Source organism: Neoarius graeffei, chromosome 13, assembly GCF_027579695.1.
Source record: "Neoarius graeffei isolate fNeoGra1 chromosome 13, fNeoGra1.pri, whole genome shotgun sequence".
NCBI lineage: Eukaryota > Metazoa > Chordata > Actinopteri > Siluriformes > Ariidae > Neoarius > Neoarius graeffei.
This window is the reverse complement of record NC_083581.1, coordinates 33925772-33949643: the sequence shown is the minus strand read 5'-3', so window position 1 is coordinate 33949643 and position 23872 is coordinate 33925772. Positions and strand designations below refer to the sequence as shown.

At 42.0% G+C, this 23872-nt stretch overlaps 1 protein-coding gene across 1 annotated transcript in view; it reads right to left on the bottom strand.

Moving 5' to 3' along the window:
- vwa5b1 (von Willebrand factor A domain containing 5B1) overlaps nucleotides 1–23872 on the bottom strand; it is a 97786-nt gene that overhangs the window by 22225 nt on the left and 51689 nt on the right. The window contains exons 10-16 of the mRNA XM_060936786.1: nucleotides 21810–21924; nucleotides 20526–20711; nucleotides 15454–15655; nucleotides 12263–12462; nucleotides 5109–5304; nucleotides 2613–2906; nucleotides 2328–2465 (exon numbers count right to left, since the gene is read on the bottom strand). Coding sequence (XP_060792769.1) covers nucleotides 2328–2465; nucleotides 2613–2906; nucleotides 5109–5304; nucleotides 12263–12462; nucleotides 15454–15655; nucleotides 20526–20711; nucleotides 21810–21924 — 1331 coding nt within the window. The remainder of the gene's footprint in view (nucleotides 1–2327; nucleotides 2466–2612; nucleotides 2907–5108; nucleotides 5305–12262; nucleotides 12463–15453; nucleotides 15656–20525; nucleotides 20712–21809; nucleotides 21925–23872) is intronic.

The following is a 23872-nucleotide window of genomic DNA, read 5'->3' as shown; positions in this document are numbered from 1 at the left end:
AAGTTTGCTATCTTGGTTCCAGAAATTTCGTTTATTTGAGCAACTGAACTTGAACTTGAGGGGGCTAGTCAGCTAGCAAGAAAGCTGCGCACGGATGCCGAGCATTGCTGATTTAATTTTGGCGAAGCCATTTGCCAGTCTTCCTTTCGAGGAAAAAATTAAAATTAAAGAGCAGGGTAGACCAACGCCTCAAATTGACTTGGTGAAAAAGGTAGGGAATAATACTCGTTCCTTTCAGCTCTCCTGGTACGAGAAAGTGAATTGGCTAACAGCAAGTGACCCACATCAACAACAGTAAATAGGCTACTTTAGTAATATGTCATGGATGGACCAAAAATATAGAATCTATTTAAAATGTTTATGCTGAGTATATTATATTGGAATATATATTTCTCTGGATATGAATTAAACACAGCTACAATTTGGAAAACATTTTTAAACAAAAACACAGCCGAGAACATTTCACACTACAGACCTGGATTAAAAGTGAAGGGTTATCAAAATTGTCAATAAAACATTTCTCAGTCAAAATAAGTAAAATATAGGGAAAGTGTCATTGAATGCTGAGGTTCCTGACAAAGAGCTGCTTTCAATAATGATCACTTTTTAAACAACATGCCACAATTTTAAAATATAAAATGTTAAAATATACCCCCCCCCCCCCCCCAACATCATGTATATTGGACAGTAGGCTAATGGGCCAAAAGAACCTGTTATTTCACAGTTTGTGACGCTGCCAACAATCAGCCAGATCAGAGGCAAGAGTATGGGCAAAACTGATGTGTTTTTTCTTTTTTCTTTTAAAATCTGGAAATATCATAACCGACCAGCCTCCCGTTTGAAAGACTACCAGCCGCCACTGGTCCAGAAGAACTGTGGCTGGTTCTGTAAGATGCTCAGTAAAACCTACAGCTCATTTCCGCATCAAACTGTACAACATTGTACCTGAGACGACTATTTTTTTTTCTTAAAGCAAAGGGTCGTCTCACACCAAATATTGACTTTGTTCCATTTATTATGGCTTACTGTTTATAGTATTTTTTAATGTCAAAACATTTCATTTCATTATTTTTAAGCCATTTTTTGGTCTACAGCATTTCTTTACATGTGCCTAAGACTTTTGTATGGTACTCTGTACGTCTCAAGTCATCGTGCTTGAAAGTAGTACAGCCAAAGGCTCTCATCGAAATTTTGCTCTGAGGCAAAACCTGTCTCCATGTAAAGCTCTCATTGGGTCTATTCAGGACACAATAAGGGATCAACTCAGCATCTGACATCTTGCACATAATAGCAGGAATCGCAAAAAAAAATCTAATTTATATTTCAATGGTATAGATTAGAATTTGCTTTAGATACGGGCAGCACAGTGGTGTAGTGGTTAGCACTGTTGCCTCACAGCAAGAAGGTTCTGGGTTCAAGCCCAGTGGCCAACAGAGGTCTTTCTGTGTGGAGTTTGCATGTTCTCCCCGTGTCTGGGTGGGTTTCCTCCAGGTGCTCCGGTTTCCCCCACAGTCCAAAGACATGCAGGTTAGGTTAACTGGTGGCTCTAAATTGACCGTAGGTGTGAATGTGAGTCTGAATGGTTGTTTGTCTCTATGTGTCAACCCTGTGATAACCTGGCAACTTGTCCAGGGTGTACCCCACCTTTCGCCCGTAGTCAGCTGGGATAGGTTCCAGCTTGCCTGTGAACCTGCACAGGATAAGTGGTTATGGATAATCTCATCTCATCTCATTATCTATAGGCGCTTTATCCTGTTCTACAGGGTCGCAGGCAAGCTGGAGCCTAACCCAGCTGACTACGGGCGAAAGGCGGGGTACACCCTGGACAAGTCGCCAGGTCATCACAGGGCTGACACATAGACACAGACAACCATTCACATTCACACCTACGGTCAATTTAGTCACCAATTAACCTAACCTGCATGTCTTTGGACTGTGGGGGAAACCGGAGCACCTGGAGGAAACCCACACGGACATGGGGAGAACATGCAAACTCCGCTCAGAAAGGCCCTTGCCGGCCACGGGGCTCGAACCCGGACCTTCTTGCTGTGAGGCGACAGCGCTAACCACTACACCACCATGCCACTGGTTTTGGATAATGGAAATGGAAAATGGCTTTAAATACATGACAGCTGACATAACTTCATTGTTATATTCTGAGAAAATAGGTGCAAAGTCTGCTCCTGTTCTTCCAACACATGAGGGAACTGAAAATCAGACGTGATCTCCTCTGGAAGAAGCTCAGGGTTTAAATGAACTCTCATGACAGAGACATTGGCATATTGACAAAGTTCAAAGCTTATCACCAAAACAGAGATGTGACTCACCATTGTATAGATACTCAATAGAAATGGGTAAATATTCATTGCTGTCGAGATCAATGGGCACGAAGGCTGTGTATTTGCTCAGGATGTTGCAAGCTTTGCTAGTCTGTGTGGCGTACAGCTGATAGCGCCTACCAGAACCTGAGAGAAATAAGAGAGACGTGATTACTCACACATATTTGGATAGCTTGGAGACACTGAGTGATCGATGCAGACTAAAGAACAGAACAGATCTCCCAATATACAGTACTCAAAACATGAAAGAACATGTATCATTTCATTACTTACCGTGCTCAATCTCGCACTCTTTGTCAGCCATCTGCTCAAAGTCCTGAATAATTGACCTCGCAGCCAGATGATGGAAGGTTTCGTTCCACAGATCCTCATGAACCTTTTCCTCTCGCTCACGCCCTTTCAGGTAGGGTTCAATGTCGAAGATCACCTCCCATTTCACAGGTTTCCCACACAGCAGTCCCGAGATGACTGCCTTGCAATCTCCTTTACCTTTGCTCATGGGCTTGAAGTCTGGAACGTGTGGATCTTGAGGCGTTTCTGCTTCACAGAGCTGATAAGTGTAGCCATCTGCAAGCAAATCACAGCAGAGTAAAGATCTGAACATGTCACACACAATAGCATCTTGAAGCGCATAATTACAGCAGAAAGAGTGCATGGATCATTTTACTTGAACAGCTTATGTGTTAGAGGCACATTTGAAATGTCACGTTGGAAGAATAGGGCCATAAACGGGCTAGCAGAGCTAAGAACTCCCTCTCTTTCAACGATAAAATATATTAAAATTCCACATTGTCTTATTTGCTGTTAGCAAACGGTGTAAAGTGGATCATTTTTATTGTTCTGGAACCAAGAATAAAAGCACTACCACCATTAATGGTCATCAGAAAAATACACAGAATGGTATGATGTACAGGCTGGGGCTGATTTCTCTCTAGCTCAGACTGTAGATGCATGCAGCCAATTATTGACTGTTGTGATTACACAGAACAAGACCCCCCACCCCTACACCTCTATATTTGGTATCCAATGCAACTAATTTGCTTTGCCAAACCCATCCTTGTGTGGTTTGAACGAAAGAGCTAACAGCATGGATAGCATTTTTTTTTTTTACAGTGCTTGCTACGGAAAACTTGTCATCATCCATCCATTATCTGTAGCCACTTATCCTGTGCAGGGTCATGGGCAAGCTGGAGCCTATCCCAGCTGACTATTGAGGTATTTCACCCACGTGACCAAGTCATGTGATGCTGCCATCTTGGACGTCACGGCTCGAATCAGTTTGAATGCGAGGAAGGCGACAAACGAAAAACATAAAAGAAAAAGGAGCGAGATACAGAAAACACCTTCACTATCCAGCAACGTAGGGCATTTACAGGGCGAGCAGAGGGAGAGGTATTTGCAAAAATTGAGGTTAGCAGGCTTAGAGAACGACGTTTACCTGCTTCCACCAGGATTGTTCACTGACAGCTAAGGTTTGTTCACATTTTCATTTACTTTCGGTCCTCAGGATAAACAAAAGTTTATTAAATGTCATTGAAATAACTTCTTAGTCTGTTGAGACATGGCCCGTTATAAGTTTTTCCTTTACTGTATTTACTAGTTTACTGAGCGCGCTCCGGGGCTGGCTGGCTGGCGCTAGCTAGCTAGCTAGCGCGCTCCGGGGCTGGCTGGGGCTAGCTAGCTAGTGCACTCCGGGGCTGGCGCTAGCTAGCTAGCGCGCTCCGGGGCTGGCTGGCGCTAGCTAGCTAGCGTGCTCCGGGGCTGTCTGGCTGTCTGGCTGGCGCTAGCTAGCTAGCTAGCGCACTCCAGGGCTGTCTGGCTGGCTGGCTGGCGCTAGCTAGCTAGCTAGCGCGCTCCGGGGCTGGCTGGCACGCTCCGGGGCTGGCTGGCTCTAGCTAGCTAGCTAGCGCGCTCCGGGGCTGGCTGGCGCTGGCTAGCTAGCTAGCACGCTCCGGGGCGGGCTGGCTGGCTGGCTGGCTAGCTAGCTAGCGCGCTCCGGGGCTGGCTGGCTCAGTAAACTAGTAAATACAGTAAAGGAAAAACTTGAGACTGAAAGGTTTTAACAGTCATCCAAATGACTGAACATAAACGTTGCTACAGTAACATACTAGGTACTATGATGTTGACGTTAGCTAGCTTGCTGTTTAAAATGGCGGACACCGGGGCGTCACGTGACCCTGTGACGTCAGGTGAAAAACCTCAATAGGGAAGAGGGTACACCCTGGACAAGTCGCCAGGTCATCACAGGGCTGACACATAGACACAGACAACCATTCACACTCACACCTACGGTCAATTTAGAGTCACCAGTTAACCTAACCTGCATGTCTTTGGACTGTGGGGGAAACCGGAGCACCCAGAGGAAACCCACGCAGACACGGTGAGAACATGCAAACTCCGCACAGAAAGGCCCTCGCCGGCCACGGGGCTTGAACCCAGAACCTTCTTGCTGCGAGGCAACAGTGCTAACCACTACACCACCATGCCGCCTATCAGACTATCAATAAACATCTAGTATGTATGCATAATAGTTTCACACTGATGATGCGTCCCCATACTATAAAGCTCAACCATAATGATTTCATTTGCGTAACAGTGATCGATAGTAGAACATTTTAACCATCCCATTCAATACTGTGAGAAGCCGCCTCTGAATAGCACACTGGTTTTCGTACTTTATTATTGAGCACCTCAAACATAATGGCAGCATTCAGTGCATTCATTCTGACACTATTGATCTACATGGTGTTTCATTGTGAATGGCCTAACCTGCTTCTCCTGTGCTACCCAGGGAAGGGCTGTCACTGGAGGATTTGGAGCCATTCTCCTTGTTTGGGCCGCGGGTGGCTGCCTGCGCATTGGGATTCACCTGAGTTTGTTCTGGTTCAGTGTCTCCATGGGGTTCATCAGACAGTGGGTGTCCATACCCTTTAGACGAAGTGGCACACAGGCTGGCCAGCTGAGGCTGCATGTGGAAAACATACCAAACTGTTAAAGCATTTTTTGTGGTGTTTGTATATGACAGGGGTCTTCAATTAAAAGTCACTGAGGTCCAGTTATTAAATTTTGTCCAAGTAGAAGGTCCGACCCGAAGTCCAGCTTGTGTCTTATAGCCTTCCCCTATGTCCACATTTTCATATGGTTTCAACAATATTTATTGTTAATTTCCAATGCAGGAAATGAACTGAGTGCACAACTATCTCTTTTACCATAAATAAAAGTAGTCCTAGGAAAATAAATTCAAGGCCTTTATTTCAGATTAAAGAAAACAGAAACCTCAGAATAAAATAAATAAAAAAGTGCAAACAGAGTGGAATAACTCCTTTTTCTCTTAAATTAAAGAGGTCCCAACCTGAAGAATTGAAGGCCTTCACTTCAAGTAAAAAAGTCAACTCAGAAAACATTAACTAAAAAGTGCAAACAGAGCGTTGACTTCACATTTTCTCTTCTTTGTTCTTAAAATAAGGCGGTCCCAGCGTAAAAAAAATGAGGGCCTACTTTTCAAGAAAAAAAAGTCCACATTTTCAGAAAACAAGTGGCTTTTTGGGGGGGAAATGCAAACAGAACATTTTTCTTTGAACTTTTCTCTTTTAATTCTTCTTTTACTCTTCTTAATGAGAAAAACGGGCATGTGGCTGACCTGCCAGTAATTTAAATCTTGGTTGGAGTGCCATTCTCATGCAGATATGTAGGTGTTCATTGTTGAGCCTAGAACGGTACTTGGTTTTGACAATGTTCATAGTGGAAAAAGCTGACTCACAGCTGTAAGTCGATCCAAACATAGTCAAGGTGTGCAGTGCTCCTTTGATTAGACCAGGGAACACACTCCAATGTGTTTATGTTGCCCCAAAATCCACGCTACGTTTAAGGAACATTCGTTTGCATGTTGCTGGGCTGTAAATGTATGTGTGATGAGTCGGGTAGACCTGTCATACTGTGCTTGCAGTTGGGTTATTTTGCGTGCCCTCAGCTCAGACTTCAGGGGATAACTTTGCTCAAAAGAGCTGTGCTTTGTTTCGTAGTGGCGCTTCACGTTACTGCTTTTAATTAACGCCACGTTTTCGGAGCATATGAGGCACACTGGTTTTGAACTGCTCGCTGGAAGAATGAACATATATTTCTCCGTCCATTCATCTTTAAAACAACGATTTTCCTTGTCTACTTTCCGCCGCCTTTTGGAGCAAGCCATGTTGTCTCGGTCGGTTGTCTCTGAACTTAACTCTCTTCCTCTCTGCTTGTTGCTCTGCTGTGGTGCGCTGGGTAAACTAACGATTTTATTGGCTCAACTGAGTGAAGCTGTTGTCGTATTAACTGGAGTAGCAGCACCCGCTGTCAATAGCCACGACCGTCCAAAATAATGCTCCATGAAAATTACTTAATCTCGTGAATTTACCATTGGTCACGGGTCTGGACAGAACCATCACTGGGTCCGGATCCGGACCGAGGTCCGCCATTTGGTGATGCCTGGTATATGAGATATGCCCTAAAGCAGGGGTTAGTGAGTTTTGACGTAAGTGAAGTTCACCTCACAGTATGGCAGCTGTCATAAAATATGTTCTCAGAGGAAAACTGTAGGTGCTGCAAACAGACAGTACGGCTCACCAACATCCGAACGGAGACAAAGAAGCATCTCCACTTGCTTGTCAATTTAAGAAGCTTCTCTTGATTAATAAATTGCAGTCGGGTATTGTGGTCTAGTTACTGAAAGGAGAGGCTGAACTGGGATTGGAATTTTGAGTTACAATGCAGCTAGCTGTAGCTAACCTCCACCAAAATGTCTTTAAATCTGATTTCGGCCAAAAACTTCCTGATTTCACTAGAAGAGACCTAGTACAGACCTTTTCCTGCAGCTTGTCAGCAACCAAGCAAGATTATGTCATTTACTTACCGATGAGCTCTTGGAAAACTCTTGAAAAGTCTTGAAAAGGTTGTGATTCCTTTTTACTCCAATGATATCTTGTTTTCTGTGTTTAAAAATAAGGTGTTTGCTAGAAACTATTGCACAGAAGTGCAGCGAGCCATTCGGATTTCAATATTCTGAAGCTCATGGCCAGAGAAGTGTACAACTATATCAGATGCTCCATATCCTATGAGCAGAGTGTCAGAGATTGAGACACATGTTTGGCCAAATTTTTAATTAAGGGTAGATTCATAGAGCATTTGGTTAATTATCCTGAAAGATGGTTGGGGTTTTGGAAAGAAGAATAATTTCATTGTGTTAGGGAAGTCTACAATTTGTATTAAATACACCTCCTATTTTCTCAGTTACTCCTTACTGAAATGTGGTCACTAGGAAAGCCTGGCAGAAACGTATTCTAGGTTAATAAAAGATATACTTGTGAGTGATATTCTCACACTCACACATCACTCATCCTTCTCAAGAACTCTTTGAGGATACTGCATAAGATGGTCCTTGTTAGGAGAGAGAGGAGGAGGAGAATCACATCTATGCTTTGTATTCTTGATTGCATTCAAGTTCCTCTTTTGGGTCGGGCATATTTTTGTCACCTCATTATCTTTCCACTGCCATGGCAATTGCAGCACTGACACATCTTTCCATGACAGCCAATAACCCCCTCTTTTTCATGTCAGCTGAACCAAAGGAGATTTTTTTATTATTATTACTGGGAATGTGGCCATGCACTGCAGGAAGTCATTACCAGTGTCTACCTGGAAGCCAGTCTGTCTGAGACATGAATTACTTTTCTGACATTTAAATTCCAGTCTTGACATAATTGTCCAGGGAATGGTCTGCTGTACCAAATGGATAAAACTATATTTGTGTATAGATGTGACAGAAAGAAAATTGAATTGTTCTGAGTCTGGACTCGATTTAGGAAATGTGATCAAATTACTCCTGTGAATAAACAGTGGAATCCTTGAGGTTTTGTTCTGTTACTGTCTTATCATCATGCCAGATGCTCGGCTGCAACAGATGGCACTGGAGAGATTAACCAAGAAAATCGCTACATCAATAAGGAATACAATTGTGAAACAGAGTTTTTACTGCATCGGTTCTTTCATGTATAAAAAAAAAACAATCACAAACACCAACAGAAACCTTTCGCCATTGAGATCTGAAACTTATGTAAGTTCATTTCTAGCACTGTTGAAAGTGCGTTGGTGTGTTAACAAGTTTAGTCTAATTAGTCTAATTTTACATAATCATATAGTTAAAGAAAACTTTTAGTCATATTTTGTTTTCACCTTTATTAGTGAGGTCTGGTGCCTTGTGGGAAGCAGTCACCACTGAGCTCATTTCTGCAAACCATTTATAACCACAAAACACTCGGTGACTTACATTTGGTGGGAAGATTATTCTGAAGGCGCTGGAAAGATTCATAGGACAAGCGTAGCTCAGACACTGCCAGGCTTTATGGAAACGTGACGAGCTATATAGAATCCTTGACATGTTGGATACTCAACATGTGAGAAATGGTTCTCTGGTGTAAAGTGGAAGCCCAACACGGGTCATCACCCTGAGATCACCATTCCAAAAGTGAAGCATGGTGGTGGTAGTATCATGTTCTCCTTGGTTCTTAGTTGCTGCTCTGACTAATGCCCTTCTTACCTGGTGATTGACTTTTAGTTAACAGCCTTCTCGAGGCAGAATCATATGGTCTTTCCATGATTTAATCATCATCATCTTATTCCATACTCTTCTATAGCTTCAGAGACTGTTTTCCTCCATTTGGACCTGTCAGCTGTCTTCCTTTTTGCTTCTTGTGTAGTGAGGCCAGTCCACTTCCAGATGTTATCCATCCATGTTAGCCTTTGTCTGCCTCTGGAGAGTCTGCCTTCAGCTCCTCCTTCTAGGGCATGTCTCTCCAGGGAATTATAGTTTCTGGAGATATGTCCATAGTAGTGCAGCTTCCTCATGATTATCATACTTAATATGATAAGTATGGTTTGGTGTTTATTCTTTCCAGGATGGTATTATTTGTTATCCTTTCAGTGTAAGATACCCTGAGGATTCTTCTATATGTCCACATCTCAGATGCTGTCAATTTCTTTTCATTTGCTGCTTTGAGTGTCCATGTCTCATATCCATAGAGTGCAACTGACCATACCAGACTCCTTAGGAGACATAGTTTGGTGTTGATGCTTACAGAGCGGTCTTTCCATATGTTCCAGAGTTTACTACAGATGGAGCATGCCATTCCTATCCTCCTCCTTATTTCTGTGCTGCATTCATTTGTGCTATTTAATTCTGCCCCAAGGTATGTGAATCAATGCACTTGTTCAATTTTATTTGACCTGATGTGTATATCTGCTTGTGTGGGTATCTTACTAACCACCATAACCTTGGTTTTCTTGACATTCACCAGCACCCCATAATCTGCCAAGACCTGAGCCACACAAGCTTGTAGGTCTTCTTTGGTTGTGTCTAGGAGGGCAGTGTCATCTGCATATCGCAGATTGCTGAATGTTCTTCCTCCTATCTTGATGCCAGTGTTGTCAGGGATTGCAATCCTCATGATTACCTTGGTGTAGATATTAAAGAGGTGTGGGGAGAGAATGCATCCTTGTCTGACCCCATTTCCATTGCAGAATGGTTGTCTTTCTGAGTCATGATTTAATAATGCATGTAATGACACTCCAAGGAAACATTTGTGATTTTTTATAACCAAATCCTGATTGATACTTTTGAAACCTTGTCTTGGACTTGTTTTGATAGATCTTTGGTCTTCATGGTGCTTTTTTGTTAGGTATGTTCTCTAACAAACTCTAGGACTTTTCAGGATCAGATTTATTACCTCGCCTGGGACCAGGGCTTTGAACCAGAATTTTTTTCCTATTGGTTCGTTCCGAACAGAAACGGAATTTTAACGTTTCCGGTTTTGGGTTCCACCATTAAATAGACGTTCCCGAACCGGTTAGAACAAAAAAATTTCGTTCCCGGAATGGTTAATTACGTTCCCTGTCAGCTGTTTAACAAATGGCTATAAAATTATGTGTCTGTCTCATCCAGCTTAAGCCAAATGTAGGCTAATTCTATTACAACCTTCATTAAATAAGACAAGAAATAATTCAAAACAATTATTATTTCAAATGTTGGCGATTTGGATTCTCAGTATGTCTTCCCATCTACACAAACAGAAAAAGTGCCAAAAATGAAAGATAATTCGTTTAGTGTGTTACCAAAGGCTAGTCAGGCCCTATGGAGGGCTACCGCATGACGTCACCGCGCCACGAGATTTTGTTAGGCGCCATATTGGAAGACCAAGTACACATCTATGCAAGTACATACATACATAAAACAAACTACACCTGAAATGTAGCCAGGGCCGGTTCTGCCCTAATCTGGACCCGGGTGCAACATCGCGCAACCCCCCCCCCCCCCCCCCCCCCCCAAAAAAAAAAAAAACACCAGTCTAAATCAGGACAACCATCACATAACTATAACTATAAACATTTTATATCAACTATTTTAACTAAATGGGCTATAATAAATAAGCCTGCAGGCAGCCACGGCGGGCTGCCTCAGAAAACTAACCATTCAATGAGACAACTGAAAGCCTGCAGCCACGGCGGGCCGCCTCAGAAAAGTAACCATTTGTCCTACCTTAAAACTCGTTTTGCTTTTTCTGCCTCCTTTTTTGTATTTTCAATCCTCTGTTTATTTTCTTTCCTTTTCTGAAAACCCGATTTGTGTCCAGACATTTTGTTCTGCTACCAATTAACTAACTCGTCAGGTCTCGTCTCTCGAGCCCGCGATGATTCCCGTGGGAAGGGCAACAACTGATACATTTTTACAAACAGCCAATAGGGAGGTTACAACGTTCAGGTTCTTCTTTGCTCAGACACTCAGTAATGGAGACATGATAGTAGTCCACCCTCCCGCTCTCTCCATTCAGTCAGCGAACATCACACAGGAAGTGAACCCCAGTGGGTCATAGAAACTTGCGCAGGAGAAGAATGGCTATTTTATTTGTAGGCTACGGAAACTTTGAGGAACGAAATAAAAACTGGTATTAACCGGTTACCATTATTTTTAATAAGCGTTTCTGTTCCGGAACATAAAAAATAATAAAGTTTCTGGTTTCGTTTCTGTTCCATGTGAAATAGAAAAAGTTCCCGGTTTTCGTTTTCGTTCCTTGAACCGGTTCAAAGCCCTGCCTGGGACAGAGTTCACCAGGGGGCGAAGTATTGTTTTCAGTGGGGTTTGTTTGTTTCTTTGTTTTTTGTTAAAGATGTTACAGGAAAACAGCTGGACCAATCTTCATGAAACTTTTAGGATAGATGGGCATTGGTCTCAAATAGAACCTCCAACATTTTGGGGGGTCATTCGGTCAAGGTTAAGGTTTTTGTGACTACTGCTTCATATAGAGGCGTAGCCACTATGTTATCATGCTGTAAAAATGTAAGAGTGTAACAATCGTGCAGTACGGTCTGTTCTGATCGGCTGAGAGCAGCAGAGAATCAGAATCAGAACCATGTTTATTGGCCAAGTATGTTCACACACAAGGTCAAGGTCACCAAAAAAGTCAAAATCATTTTTTCGTGATATCTTCCTCCATATTCATCATAAGTGCTACCGGGCGAGGTTTGTTTTGCCTGCCAACATTTGTTTATATTGAGATCTAATGGCACTTGAACCAGACATAGATAAACTCCATTCAACTAATTCTGGTAACTGATCGAATCAGAAATAATTTAGGTGTTTCACATCAATGAGGGTGAATATTTATGCAATCACAAATTATCATTTTTTATTTGTAAATTATTGTGCAAACCCAACACTGTATACAGACTATTTTTGTCTACATTCATGACATTAAACGTTAATTCCATTTCAAGTCTAGGGTGTTGCACTACAAAATATGGGAAAGTTCAAGGAGGGTGAATATTTATGTAAACCACCGTAACAGCTTTAAAAGGTTAATCCATATCACATCAGTATGTTTTGAAGTCATACTAACCTGATAGTTCATCTTCCACTGAACTCCATTATCAGGACTTGTCTGTCCGATGAGCTCCTGGACCTTGGCTCTCCTCAGAGGGTTTTTCCCCACCACTGAGCTCGGATCACTGGAAGTGTAGGCCTTCTTTAGGGGATTGTAGTCTTCAATCTGATTGGTGCTGTATGCACGCCGTCTCAGTGAAGAGCTCATATTAGTCCCTGTGATGGGAATTTCCATAATTAAGCAATCACTATGCCAAAGAGAAAGGCAAACAGAAAAGGCAGGATCACTCTCTCGGTCCATTGAACAAGTTTTTAATAAAGAACAAGAACTGTGGCTCGAAGAGTTTCTAGTCCTTGAGCAGCACCAGGTATTTTGCATCTTTACTTGTGTTTTTAATTGTGCTTTTAATGTACAAAAATGAGCTCTCAACTGTATGTATCTTGTAACATTTAGTAGCACGGAACCTATTTTTTTCAGCTATACCAGTATATACTCTTCACTATACACCATGAGTTGGCGTAGTGGTTAGCGTGTCCGCCTCTCGACTGAGATATTGCGAGTTCTGCTTGCAGTTGGGTCATACTGAGTGTTTTAAGTGGGCCAGTACGCAGTACCACCACTTCTAGATTTTAACCCCTGGCATACCGGGACTTTTTACAGCATACCGGGACTTCTCACAAGCTCACAGTACCCTTTCACCACACAGACTTAATACTTGTGTCATTTTTAGGGCATACCTAACAATGTATGTCCCCCCCCCCCCCCCCCCCCAAATCTGTCCCTCTGAGTTACATGTTGGTCCTGGGATCGAGATGCTGACCTCTTCTGCTCCTCGGACCTGCTTGATCCATCCTGGTGCCCTGTGTCTGGTTGGAGTCTCATCGCATCGCTCCTGTGGAGGATGGCCCCATGAGGACAGTTGAAAGTTACACCTAGAGGACGCTCTGGACTCTTACAGTAATGCTTTTATGGCTGAGGACTACAGTTGACTGGCTAACTTTGGGACTGCAGTTGTCATAAACAGTTTTGCACTCAAGTTTCCATCAGTGAAGAGTTACAACATCAATGAAACAGACTTCATGTTAAAACTGTTAATATTATAGTCATGCTGTCTGTTGTTGCCCAAATGAGGATGGGTTCCCTTTTGAGTCTGGTTCCTCTCGAGGTTTCTTCCTCATGTCGTCTGAGGGAGTTTTTCCTTGCCACCGTCACCACAGGCTTGCTCATTGGGGATAGATTAGGGATAAAATTAGCTCATGTTTTAAGTCGTTCAAATTCTGTAAAGCTGCTTTGCGACAATGTTTATTGTTAAAAGCGCTATACAAATAAACTTGACTTGACTTTCCTGTCCTCTCCATACCAGAGTGTCTCTTGGTGATTTATTATGACATTTAAACTACATTACCCAGGGTGCACTACACAACACTCGCCTCTCTCGACACTTGCAGGACTACACGACGCTCACTCGCTTGCTCGCGGAGAAGTCGGAAACAACAAATGGGAAAGAAACAAAAGAAACAAAAACAGGACAGTAATGTCGGCATGGCTACAAAAGGGCACAAAGAGAATGAGAGTCGAAACGGAGTTGGATGATGACACAGCTATTCGATAGTCAAATTCTACCACGGCAGAAAATGCAGGTGGGGAGCAGCAAGCTAACACTAGTGTGTCTGCTAACAGCGAAGAGCCTGTTGCTACCGATACTCCAGCCAACTGTGACATTAACAATAACCTCCTTCAACATGGATGGCCAGACTGTTGGTCAAAGGATCAAGTACAGTATTTTTGCTCACAGAACGACTGGCTTATCTGTAAAGACAAAAAAGCTTAGGTGTAAGATATGTAGCCGCCTGACTCATATGCCAACAGGTGAATATGGGGAGTACTGGCACTTTTTTTCCACTTAAAGCATTGGTCATACCAAAGACCATCATAAAAATGGTACCGTCTGGCGAGGCATGCCACAATACAGATGTGAATAGGAGTCAAACTCTCGTGGTTACCAGAGGGCCAACTCCCCCACTGGCTATGTGAGAGGTCGAGGGCTATAGAAATGGAGATTGACGCTGCCCAATGTGCCTTAGTTAGTGGCTTAGTACTTGGATGGGAGACTGCCTGGGAATACCAGGTCCTGACACAGGAAGGACTTTGACTTTTTTTGATTCTTCACTATTCAATGGCACCTCTGGAAATGGAGATGGGTTTTTAGACAACTTGTGTCTTGTGTAAGAACTGTGCTGTGTCAGTCAGCAGCGCATGGTAAAAATGCATCAAAATAACCATTAATTATTTTTTTCGCGGTCCAAATCCTGTGCCCTGATTGGCTGGCGAGCGGGTCCGTATCCTACGATACGGACCCCAGTTATGGACCCCGGTTACGGACCTCTGGCGACTCGCTCGTTCACAACAACAACAAACATAGTAGAATTTTTTGTCAACATTTATCTTTTTTTTATAAGATTTATAAGATTATCAAAAATCTTATAAATTTTTGCCAGCATTTCTCAGGAGAATAGCATTAATTTTACAGCATGGATAGCGATAACGACAGTGTTCACAGCAAAAGCGAGTTTTACTACCCTGGGGAAGAAGAAATAAAAGAAAACATTTCAGGAGAAAGCTAAAACCTGTAATTTGCTAACACCGAGCAAAAACATGGCTGAATCCTGAATGACTCCTATTTGTATAAATAGGGGGCTACATAGGTGGCAAAATGTATTTTTTTCCTGCCATGGAAGTGCACTTGTATACCGAGGAGGAAGCCATTTGCATTCCAGCCGTGAATGAGGATTCAAAATCTCGGCTCGGCTCAATTTTCCCTTTTGGGCGCTCTCGTTTAGTGTTAGAATTTGGTAAAGAAAAAAATTAATATATTATTTACCAGCTTAAGGTCAGTCCGTATGGTGAAATACCGTGACCTCGGCCTTGAATACTGACCTCGGCCCAGAGGGCCTCGCTCAGTACTTTCAAGACCTCGGTCACGGTATTTCACGATATGGACCTCCCAGCTGGTAAATAACATAAATGTCTGATTCAGTATCGACCCTAATACCAATATGTACAGATTGGAGTGTCACAAGTACTGAGAGTAATCCATTTGTGAAACAATACTATTCAGATCTCATTCATGGAGGTAGCAACGTTGACTAGATACGTAGGTGTCTTTGAGCACTTTGATGAAACATTTGAAAGTTGTAGGTTATTACCAATGCCATCTTGTTCCACCATGCCAGGGCTGCTTTCAGACATGGTGCTCTGGTGTGCATCAAACATTCCTGTGCTTAATATATCCCTGGCAGCACTATGCCCAGCCGAGCCAGTCTTTCCTGGTTCCTCTTCCTGACTGTGGTAGAACACGGAGCTGGCCGACTCGTTGGAGCGCATCATGCTGTAGCGCCTTCGCTTGTCCTGCCACATCACCAAAGAGAGAGGGGGGGGGGGGGGGGGCTGAAATGGTGAAATAAAGCTGACATTTTGTTATTTGCCAAACATTAGTGAGGCATCTTGGGGAAAAAAAAAAAAGAAATTTCAATGAAATGTGGTAAATGCTAATGGTGAAGGGAAAAGCAAAACACGGCTTCTGAGAGACAGCAAAAAAAAGATATAAATTGCATCCTTTAAGCAGTGCTTTTCAGTCCCAGTCATGGGATTTCACCGAATGAGCTAATAATGTGAATCAGGGAAAGCCTCCCAAAGGTACGAATCTCTAGTCACACATAGTTGTGCTTACTCCAGGTTTGCTCATAATGGATGGGAGGCTTGTGTTTTCTTCTCATTTTCTCTTTTTTACTAAGCATCTCAGAATCTCAGCTTTAGGACTTCAATCAGCAGTCCTAAACCTGTCAGACATTTAAAGGGGAAGTTTACACTGTTTTAAAAAAAATTACAAGCTGCTGCTTTAACATCACTGGCTGATATGTGATATATGACAAATTCACTCAAACCGACAGCAAAACATCATCTTTAGATATGTACACCGATCAGCCATAACATTAAAAACGCTAATGGGAAATGAATAACAGTGATGCTTTCATTACAATGGCATATGTCAAGGGGTGGGATATATTATGCCACACTCACAGCCCGCCATAAGTGTTTTGGACTTACTGCGGCAGCACCGGCAAGCCCTGCACAGACAGGGAGAAGTATGCCTTCAAGCCGGCAGAAGGCACAGCACCCTGCCAGAGGTATTTTCACAGGTAAATACTAATTAAACCTCTTGCACTATAATACACATGCTTTAAACATTCATTTCAGTATCTATATGCTTATGTAATTAATATTATATATGCTGATTTTCATGTATGTTTCAGCTAACGACGCCCAGAAGTGAGGACAGTGCAATCCCATCATCACTGTCAGGCCATTGTGCCATGCTCAGTGATAAGGACAAGGACATCCCGACACCCTGTCCCACCACTTAGCAGGAGTAGGAGCAGGACAGCAGCTCAGAGTCAAAGTCTGTTTCGGTGCTCAAACTGTTGGGCTATTGAGTTGGGATTTTTTACGGTGTAATAAAATGCATTATTTCCTTATACTCATGTTTTATTATTTGACATTTGCATGTTAAATTAACGTATACTCAAATAAAAACAGCAAATGAGGTGATCTTCCCTTCTACAATGCTACACAATACATGATCAGTTCCTTGGTTCCTCCCCGATATATATACCCAGAGTCTTGCCCCTCGTGTCGCATGCGGGTCACGTGCGCTGCGTGCATGCCACACATAGGGGTAGAAAGTGAGATGTACTTCTGTCTTGCAGGCCGCACAAATAGCAAGTGTGGAATACTTGTGTAGTACTTCTGAGGCACATCACTCGTACAATGACTGTACGTCACTCGTGCGTCTTACTGTCATCACAAAAAGCCCCTACTAGCCACGCTGCTGACTTAGTTCAGGCGTAAAAAAGGAGTACGGGTCCCGTATGTAGTGTATGCATTCTTGATTTTTCACAAGACCCGTAGAATTTGCATGTGCAGGACCAAAAGTCTCCACGGCCAGTCTGCAACCTTCTACGGTGCTGAACACATGCAAGTGTCGCACAAATCTCAATCACGGTTTTGCCAAATTTTTTACCATAGACTGCCCATAGTAGCATGTACAATGGGTTGTGAGTGCAGTCTTAGGCAGCAAGAGAAGAGTCAGTTCTTGAAGTGGATGTGTTGGAAGCAGGAAAAATGGGCAAGTGTAAGGATCTGAGTGACTTTGACAAGGGCCAAACTGTCATGACTCGTTCTGAGCATCTCCAAAATGGCACATCTTGTGGGGTGTTCCCGGTATGCAGGGGTTAGTACCTACCAAAAGTGGTCCAAGGAAGGACAACTGGTGAACCGGCAGGGTCATGGGTGTTGAAGACTCATTGATTCACATTGCGCACGAAGGCTAGCCCATATGGTCCAATCCCACAGAAGAGCTAGTATAGCACAAAGCGTTGAAAAAGTTAATGCTGACACCTTTCTGTTTTAGCAACCATTAACTTTTTCAGCACTTTGTGCTACACTAGCTCTTCTGTGGTATTGGACCATATGGACTAGCCTCCGTGCGCAATGCGAATCAATGAGCCTTTGACACCCATGACCCTGCCGCTGGTTCACCAGTTGTCCTTCCTTGGACCACTTTTGGTAGGTGCTAACCCCTGCATACCGGGAACACCCCACAAAATGTGAACCGTAGGTACTAAAGAAGGCAACTGGACTTGCTTGAAACTCTTCAAGATGTTTCACCTCTCATCCGAAAGGCTTCTTCAGTTCTGTCTGACTAGTGGGAAGTTCCAGGTATTTATCCTCTAGTGGACCAAAAGCAAACCTAAGGAGAGTTGTTGAGGTCACATGGGTCATTGACACTCTCAGTAATCTCGTAGGTGTTAGAGTCACTGGAGGCCAGGTGTGAACGGTGTTAGCAGCCTAGAGGGTCATTAACTGCTAACATCGTTTACACCCGGCCTCCAGTGACCCTAGCACCTACAGGATTACTGAGAGTGTCAAAGACACATGTGACAACTCACCTTAGGTCAACAACTCACCTTAGGTTTGCTTTTGGTCCACTAGAGGATAAATACCTGGAACTCCCCACTAGTCAGACAGAACTGAAGAAGCCTTTTGGATGAAAGGTGAAACGACTTCAAGAATTTCAAGGAAGTCCAGTTGCCTTCTTTAGCACCAACAGTTTACGTTGACCTGGATGACTGAGAACCTTCACAGACTCACAAGATGTGCCATTTTGGAGATGCTCAGACCCAATCATCTAGCCATCACAATTTGGCCCTTGTCAAAGGTGCTCAGGTCCTTATGCTTCCCATTTTTCCTGCTTCCAACACATCAACTTCAAGAACTGACTGTTCTCTTGTTGTCTAATATACCCCACCCCTTGACAGGTGCCATTGTAATGAGATAATCACTGTTATTCACTTCACCTATCCATGGTCATAACATCATGGCTTATCGGTGTATACTATAACCATTCCAATTTGTAATGTGTTTATTATTAGCCTTACTTCATATACACCATACAGAGGGGCAAAAAATTATTTAGTCAGTCACCAATTGTGCAAGTTCTCCCACTTAAAAAGATGAGAGAGGCCTGTAATTTTCATCATAGGTACACTTCAACTATGAGAGACAAAATGAGAAAAAAAATCCAGAAAATCACATTGTCTGATTTTTAAAGAATTTATTTGCAAATTATGGTGGAAAATAAGTATTTGGTCAATAGCAAAAGTTCATCTCAATACTTTGTTATATACCCTTTGTTGGCAATGACAGAGGTCAAACATTTTCTGTAAGTCTTCACAAGGTTTTCACACACTGTTGCTGGTATTTTGGCCCATTCCTCCATGCAGATCTCCTCTAGAGCAGTGATGTTTTGGGACTGTCACTGGGCAACACGGACTTTCAACTCCCTCCAAAGATTTTCTATGGGGTTGAGATCTGGAGACTGGCTAGGCTACTCCAGGACCTTGAAATGCTTCTTACGAAGCCACTCCTTCGTTGCCCGGGTGGTGTGTTTGGGATCATTGTCATGCTGAAAGACCCAGCCACGTTTCATCTTCAATGCCCTTGCTGATGGAAGGAGGTTTTCACTCAAAATCTCACGATACATGGCCCCATTCATTCTTTCCTTTACACGGATCAGTCGTCCTGGTCCCTTTGCAGAAAAACAGCCCCAAAGCATGATGTTTCCACCCCCATGCTTCACAGTAGGTATGGTGTTCTTTGGATGCAACTCAGCATTCTTTCTCCTCCAAACACGACAAGTTGAGTTTTTACCAAAAAGTTCTATTTTGGTTTCATCTGACCATATGACATTCTCCCAATCCTCTTCTGGATCATCCAAATGCTCTCTAGCAAACTTCAGATGGGCCTGGACATGTACTGGCTTAAGCAGGGGGACATGTCTGGCACTGCAGGATTTATTACTGATGGTAGCCTTTGTTACTTTGGTCCCAGCTCTCTGCAGGTCATTCACTAGGTCCCCCCGTGTAGTTCTGGGATTTTTGCTCACCGTTCTTGTGATCATTTTGACCCCAAGGGGTGAGATCTTGCATGGAGCCCCAGATCGAGGGAGATTATCAGTGGTCTTGTATGTCTTCCATTTTCTAATAATTGCTCCCACAGTTGATTTCTTCACACCAAGCTGCTTACCTATTGCAGATTCAGTCTTCCCAGCCTGGTGCAGGTCTACAAGTTTGTTTCTGGTGTCCTTTGACAGCTCTTTGGTCTTGGCCATAGTGGAGTTTGGAGTGTGACTGTTTGAGGTTGTGGACAGGTGTCTTTTATACTGATAACGAGTTCAAACAGGTGCCATTAATACAGGTAACGAGTGGAGGACAGAGGAGCCTCTTAAAGAAGTTGTTACAGGTCTGTGAGAGCCAGAAATCTTGCTTGTTTGTAGGTGACCAAATACTTATTTTACCAAGGAATTTATCAATTAATTCATTAAAAATCCTACAATGTGATTTCCTGGATTCTTTCCCCCCATTCTGTCTCTCATAGTTGAAGTGTACCTATGATGAAAATTACAGGCCTCTCTCATCTTTTTAAGTGGGAGAACTTGCACAATTCGTGGCTGACTAAATACTTTTTTTGGCCCACTGTATATTGTAAGTCCCTGTTACTATAGAAACAATAAAGTATTAGAATAAGTGTATTGATATAAACCTGTGATTTGAATTATAGACAAAACTATGGTCAGATCTGCTGTTATGGAAAAAGAATCAACACCTTCTGCCTAACTGAGAATTCAGCAGTGCTGTAGTGTAAATATAAGTTTACTCACGGACTTGGGGTTGGAGTGGTAGCGTGTTGTGTCACACACCACGCTGTATCCAATCAACCGGTCGCCAGGAAACAGGTATGTGCTTCCCATTGGAGACAGTAGCACTTCCTTAGTCTCAGGATAAAGCCATTCAATGGAGATGTCACTCAGAACAGGAGCCATGGACTTCTTCAGGCATTTAATCATCTACAAAATTTCCAAACATACATGCACAAGGGCAAGACGGCAAGCATTCATTTCTCATGTTACATGACACAATTATTTTAAAGGATGTAGACTATAATTATTATGCTCTCTGAAATCTCAGACAAAGCAAAGGAATAAAAATGTGTTGATATATCTCATCTCGGGCGGTATGGTGGTGTAGTGATTAGCGCTGTCGCCTCACAGCAAGAAGGTCCGGGTTCGAGCCCCGTGGCCGGCGAGGGCCTTTCTGTGCAGAGTTTGCATGTTCTCCCCGTGTCCGCGTGGGTTTCCTTCGGGTGCTCCGGTTTCCCCCACAGTCCAAAGACATGCAGGTTAGGTTAACTGGTGACTCTAAATTGACGGTAGGTGTGAATGTGAGTGTGAATGGTTGTCTGTGTCTATGTGTCAGCCCTATGATGACCTGGCGACTTGTCCAGGGTGTACCCCGCCTTTCGCCCGTAGTCAGCTGGGATAGGCTCCAGCTTGCCTGCGACCCTGTAGAAGGATAAAGCGGCTACAGATAATGAGATGAGATATCTCATCTCATTATCTCTAGCCGCTTTATCCTTCTACAGGGTTGCAGGCAAGCTGGAGCCTATCCCAGCTGACTACGGGCGAAAGGCGGGGTACACCCTGGACAAGTCGCCAGGTCATCACAGGGCTGACACATAGACACAGACAACCATTCACACCTACGGTCAATTTAGAGTCACCAGTTAACCTAACCTGCATGTCTTTGGACTGTGGGGGAAACCGAAGCACCCGGAGGAAACCCACGCGGACATGGGGAGAACATGCAAACTCTGCACAGAAAAGCCCTCGCCGGCCACGGGGCTCGAACCTGGACCTTCTTGCTGTGAGGCAACAGCGCTAACCACTACACCACCGTGCCACCCCATATATATATATATATATATATATATATATATATATATATATATATAAAAACCTGCTCCTAATTTTTGTCCAACTGTTTCAGCTAAGTAGAATGAATCGATAATTACTAGTACTTGTAAGCCCTTCACAATTTATATCCAAGCTTTAATTACAAGGCAGTGACATTCAGAGCAGGATAAACATGTCAAGGTGAATAAAAACCTTGGGCTGCAGTCTTTCTCCTTCTGCCAGGAACTCAGCAGCGCCTCTGGAAACAGTCGCGAGGCCCTGGATGAGCCGCCTGCAGGCTCCTTGACCTATACCAAACGTATAGCACCTGCAAAGTAAACAGTTAAAAATGTATTGAAATGAAGAGCAGAAACATGTCAAATCTGCTATATGATATCTGTCTAGACATAAACTTATGGTAGCACATTGCTCCCACTCAAGGGGAAAAAATTCTCATCAACATCTTATTTCAAGCTATGTACTTCGTACGAAAAAAAATCTCATTTTGAACAGAAGTCATCATGTATTTACAAGAAAAGGATCTCAATATTCCAAGAAAATATTTCATCATTCCAAGAAAAGTTTCTTGTGATTATGAAAAAAGCATTTTGAAAAACAGTTCAGTGTTATGAAACCACCTCATCATTACAAGCAAAGTGTCTTGTTATGAGAAGAGCTTCTTGTTATTACTATAAAAAAAAGCATCTCATTAATATGAAAAAAGTATTTCATTGTTATTAGAAAAGCATCTCTTTATCATAACAACACTTCTCATTGTTATACAAAAAGTATCTCAGTTTTATGAGAAAACATCTTGGCATTATGAGAAAACATTGCATTATTGTGAGGTAAAAAAATTTTTATTATGAGGAAGGCACTTCAGTATTATAAGAAAACCTCATTATTGTGAGGAAACATTTTGTTACTATAAAAAAGCATCTTGTTACTATGATAAAGCATCTCATTAGTATGAGAAAACATCTCATTACTATAATAAAGCAGATCATTAGTATAATAAAGCATCTCATTAATACGATAAAACATCTAATTACTATGATAAAACCTCTTGTTACTAAGATAAAACATTATTAGTATGATAAAGCATCTCATTAGTATGAGAAAACATCTCGTCACCATAATAAAGCAGATCATTAGTATGATAAAGCATCTCATTGATATGATAAAGCATCTCATTACTACCATAAAACATCTCGTTATTACGATAAAACCTCTCATTACTATGATAAAACATATTATTACTATGATAAAGCATCTCATTACTACCATAAAACATCTCATTACTACGATAAAACACTTTTAGTATGATAAAGCATCTCGTTAATACAATAAAACATGATAAAACATCTCGTTAATATGATAAAACATTTTTAGTATGATAAAGCATCTCATTACCAGGATAAAACACTATTAGTATGATAAAGCATCTCGTTACGATAAAACCTCTCATTATTACGATAAAACATATTATTAGTATGATAAAGCATCTTGTTACTATGATAAAATATATTATTAGTATGATAAAGCATCTCCTTACTATGGTAAAACATCTTGCTACCACGATAAAGCATCTTGTTACTACAATAAAACATATTATTAGTATGACAAAGCATCTCATTACTAAGATAAAACATCTCGTTACTGTGGTAAAACATCTCATTACTAGGATAAAACATCTCGTTACTATGATAAAGCATCTCATTACTACGATAAAACATCTCGTTGCTACCATAAAACACTATTAGTATGATAAAGTATCTCGTTACTACGATAAAGCATCTCAATACTACAATTAAACCTCTCATTACTACGATAAAACATTAGTAGTATGATAAAGTATCTCGTCACTACGATAAAACATCTTGTTACTATGATAAAGCATCTTGTCATGATGATAAAACACTATTAGTATGATAAAACATCTCGTTAATATGATAAAACCTCTCATTATTATGATAAAACATATTATTAGTATGATAAAGCATCTCATTACTATGATAAAACATCTCGTTACTATGATAAAACACTATTAGTATGATAAAGCATCTCTTTACTATGATAAAGCATCTCAATACTACAATAAAACCTCTCATTACTACGATAAAACATATTAGTAGTATGATAAAGTATCTCGTTACTACGATAAAACATATTATTATGATAAAGCATCTCATTACTACGATAAAACACTATTAGTATGATAAAACATCTCATTACTACGATAAAACATCTTGTTACTATTATAAAGCATCTCATTA